Source organism: Cyprinodon variegatus, unplaced genomic scaffold, assembly GCF_000732505.1.
Source record: "Cyprinodon variegatus isolate N-32 unplaced genomic scaffold, C_variegatus-1.0 Scaffold99, whole genome shotgun sequence".
Taxonomy (NCBI): Eukaryota; Metazoa; Chordata; class Actinopteri; order Cyprinodontiformes; family Cyprinodontidae; genus Cyprinodon; species Cyprinodon variegatus.
Window position 1 is genome coordinate 949,845 of NW_015150552.1, and position 3,521 is coordinate 953,365.

A 3,521-nucleotide genomic window follows, 5' to 3' on the forward strand; every position below is an offset into this window, starting at 1 on the left:
CCCTGAGGACTCGCTGTGCAGGTTGGTGCTGAGAGACGCCTCACAGAACCAGAACCAATCACAAAATAACACTTGATTTAATTTTAGATTATTGCTTTTTGTTCTAAAAAATTCCTCCAATAGCTGCAGTGAAACATTTGATCACTGTGTGTTAAACTGTTGGTAAAATAAAGAATTTAAACTTTTTCTTCTTTAACTCAGATCAACCAAAGGAAGCAGACAGCATGGCAGCAGCACAGCCTGGTGAGTTACACCTCTGAGCAACACAGATGACTTTATCTGTTGTTATCAAGAAAGCACAACAAAATGGAAAACATTAACATAAAATGTATTTAGTATGTATAATGACAATGATGAATCATGGTTCTAAAATAATATGATAATAAACAGAAACATGGTTCAACCTTGGACTAAAATCCATCCCAGAGTTTCTCCACCATGACTGGCTGCTTCTGGGTTCTGGGAAAGTTGTCCTGATGGTTTTTATCCTCATCAATCTAAGGATGCACACAGCTGAGCTCAGCATCAGTGTAGATATTGTTAATCCTGATTGATTATGTTTTTTATTAAAACAAAGATAAAAACCTTTAATCAACAGACTTCAGCCCACGGCCTGCTCAGCTTTAACAGAGACAGAATGATAATCAGTGCTTCTCCTCTGGGTTCATCTGCAGCTTCACAGCATATTTTAACCTTTTATTTATAAATAAATCAAACAGACGATCCTGGTCTGACCTCTTAAAGGATGTTTATCTACATTTGGACAGAGGGTCTAATTTCTGTTCTTAGATCCTCATAAAACATCTGCAGATATTTTAACTTTTCAACCTTTTTGATTTCTGTTTTTCTTCCTTGGATAACTTCTATTTATTGTTGATCAAAAGTATTTTAATTAATAATTTATCAGCAGTGTGATTCATATAAATAAGGGATAATATCTAATATTTTTACTCCTTGCTGACAGATCCCCCAATGAAGCGCCGTTCTAGCAGTGAAATCTTTCGTCCAAACTGTAAGTACGGCTTAACTGAGTCCAATATTCCTGTTTTTTGGATCCGTCTGTGGAAATAATGTGTTTGAAGTTTTATTTTGAAGTTTTAGTCTAAATGTTGTTTGTTGATCCAACCTGCATCGATGCAGAAACTCAGGGAAGAACAGAGTTAAATCAATTCAGCTAATATTAGGTCAATGATTAAAACTGTGACCAGTTGATCTTTTTTTCTGAAATTAAAAAATCAAAGTTGATGTTATGTATCACAATCATATTTTGTAGAAAATCATGACCAAAGAACACGTGGTTCAGATTTAGGTTTTATTTGAGGTTCAGGGATGTTCATAGACTGTAACATCCCAGGTTGGTTTAATCTTCTAACTGCAGCATTTAGGTCAGTTTGTAAACATATATAAATATACATGTATTTTCTGCCTATGGTAACCCAGCCAACTAAATTGACACATTCGTAGTAGATTGCTTGCAGCAATCCCTCATGCTGGGCATGCAAGTGGTAACAGTAGGAAGGTTCTTCAGGTCGGCCTTGATTGTTACTTGAATTTAATAAACTGACTAGTGGTTAGAGAAGCGCGCTTGTGTTCTGAGAGGGCTGCAAGTACTCGGTTTGATCCCCACAGCCTCCCCTCTGGCTCTCTGAGCAAGAACCTTAACCCTACAAAGCTCCCCAGGTGGCCCACAAGGGCAGCCCACTGCTCCAAAAGAGGATGGCTTAAGGTAGCATGGGAAATATCTCCAATGTGAGATCAATAAAGTTCAATTTTTATAATTATTATCAGAGCACAAATCTGGGAATGATGTCACAGAAACATCATTAAACACAGAGTCTAACTGTAACACACTCAACTAAAGTGTGTTTCAGTTGCAAACCGGTGGAATCTCGTGGGATTTGTTAACAGTTGGGCACTGAGCTCTGTTTGTTCTTGATGCTGATGTCTTTTGAGTATTTAATGCTTCTTAACAGAACAGCAACACTTTAACTGACAGAGATCCATTGCAAATAGGAACAGGTTATCATTATTATTATCACCTCTTCATTGAAGCAAATTTAAGCTGTATTTGTATTTATACTAGGTCTGAGTCTGTGACAATTCTTAGGTTTCTATTTTTCCAACTTTTGAGTAAAACTAGAATCAAACTATAATTTGTTCTGGTTCTTCATGGACTGTTTTCACACTGACTTTAAACACTGAATTCCTCTTTTTCTTCCAGTGTCTGAGGAGGGGAATGGAGAAAAGGATGAAGGTTTGACAATGACTTTAAAACCTAAAGCTTCACTAAACCTGGTTTTGTTTGGAAGGAGAGGACCAGTGAAGACCTCTGCAGCCAAGGCCATTCTAGGTCAGATAGATCTACCTTCAGCCTCCAACTCCTCAGAGTGTGTTAGAAACCAGGGAGAAGTTCATGGACGTTTGGTTTCTGTGGTGGAGCTGCCTGCCTTTTACGGAAAAGCTCAGCAGGAAGTGATGGAGGAATCATTCAGGTGTATCTCCCTCTGTGATCCTGAGGGTGTCCACGCCTTCATCCTGGTCCTACCTGTGGGTCCCCTCACTGATGAAGACAAGGGAGAGTTACAGACCATCCAGGACACATTCAGCTCTAGAGTCAATGACTTCACTATCATCCTGTTCACTGTGGAGTCAGATCCTACAGATCCTGACTTCATAGAGACTGATAGAAACATCCAGGAGCTCCTTCAGGGCTGTGGAGGAAGATATGTTGTTCTCAACATCAAGGACAGTCAGCAGATCCCAGAACTGATGGAGACGGTAGAAATGATGATTAATGAACAGTTAAGATCCTTCTCAAAAGACGTGTTCACCAGGATTTTGATTGAGAGAACTTTAAAACTGAAAGCTGAACTGCAGGATGTGGAACCGAAGAGTGAGGAGGAGGGTGAAGATGAACCACAGTCAATAGAACCACGGAGGAAAGAGACGGATGTAAAGGAAAAAGACGAAGAAGACAAGAAAAAACACAGAGATGAAGTTAAAGCCCTTCAGGCTAAACTTGAACAGGAGAGAAAGCAGAAAATTCAACTGCTGAAGGAAAAAGAAGAATTGATGGAGTCTGAAAGGATAAAGACAGAACGTGAGGAAGCAGAAAGAAAATGGAGAAGGACGGAAGAATCACAGTGGAAAGAGTGGCAGCAAAAATTTGGTGCTTTACAAAAACAAGTAAGTTTTGAACGAGAGCAAAAAGAGGCGGCTGAGAAGAGGCTGGAGCAGTGCAGACGAGAGAGGGTCAGGGAGAGGGAAGCTTTTGAGAAAGAAAAGGACAAAATCTGGGAGCGAATGCATGAGGAGCTGAAACAGAACCTGCAGGAGGAGAGGATGAGTCACCGAAAACTTCTGGAAGAGTACTATCGGAAAAGAAGGAAATGGACTTATGTGTGGTTTGCTTCACTGGTACTTTTTCTTGTACTACTATATTTGTATCAAAGCCGTTAAGTTATTGATCCTGTAAACTTTTTCCGAGTTTTCCGTTTTACAAATATAGTTTCCTCATCCTC

At 39.5% G+C, this 3,521-nt stretch overlaps 1 protein-coding gene across 2 annotated transcripts in view; it reads left to right on the plus strand.

The window, feature by feature from the left end:
- The window catches only part of LOC107084402 (golgin subfamily A member 6-like protein 1), a 5,010-nt gene extending 1,495 nt beyond the window's left edge, over window positions 1-3,515 (plus strand). For both annotated transcript variants that reach the window (XM_015374212.1, XM_015374213.1), the window contains 3 exons: window positions 202-243; window positions 965-1,012; window positions 2,222-3,515. In XM_015374212.1, the coding sequence (XP_015229698.1) occupies window positions 225-243; window positions 965-1,012; window positions 2,222-3,459 (1,305 nt within the window). In that variant the 5' untranslated portion in view covers window positions 202-224 and the 3' untranslated portion in view covers window positions 3,460-3,515. The remainder of the gene's footprint in view (window positions 1-201; window positions 244-964; window positions 1,013-2,221) is intronic.
- The last annotated feature ends 6 nt before the right edge of the window (window positions 3,516-3,521 follow it).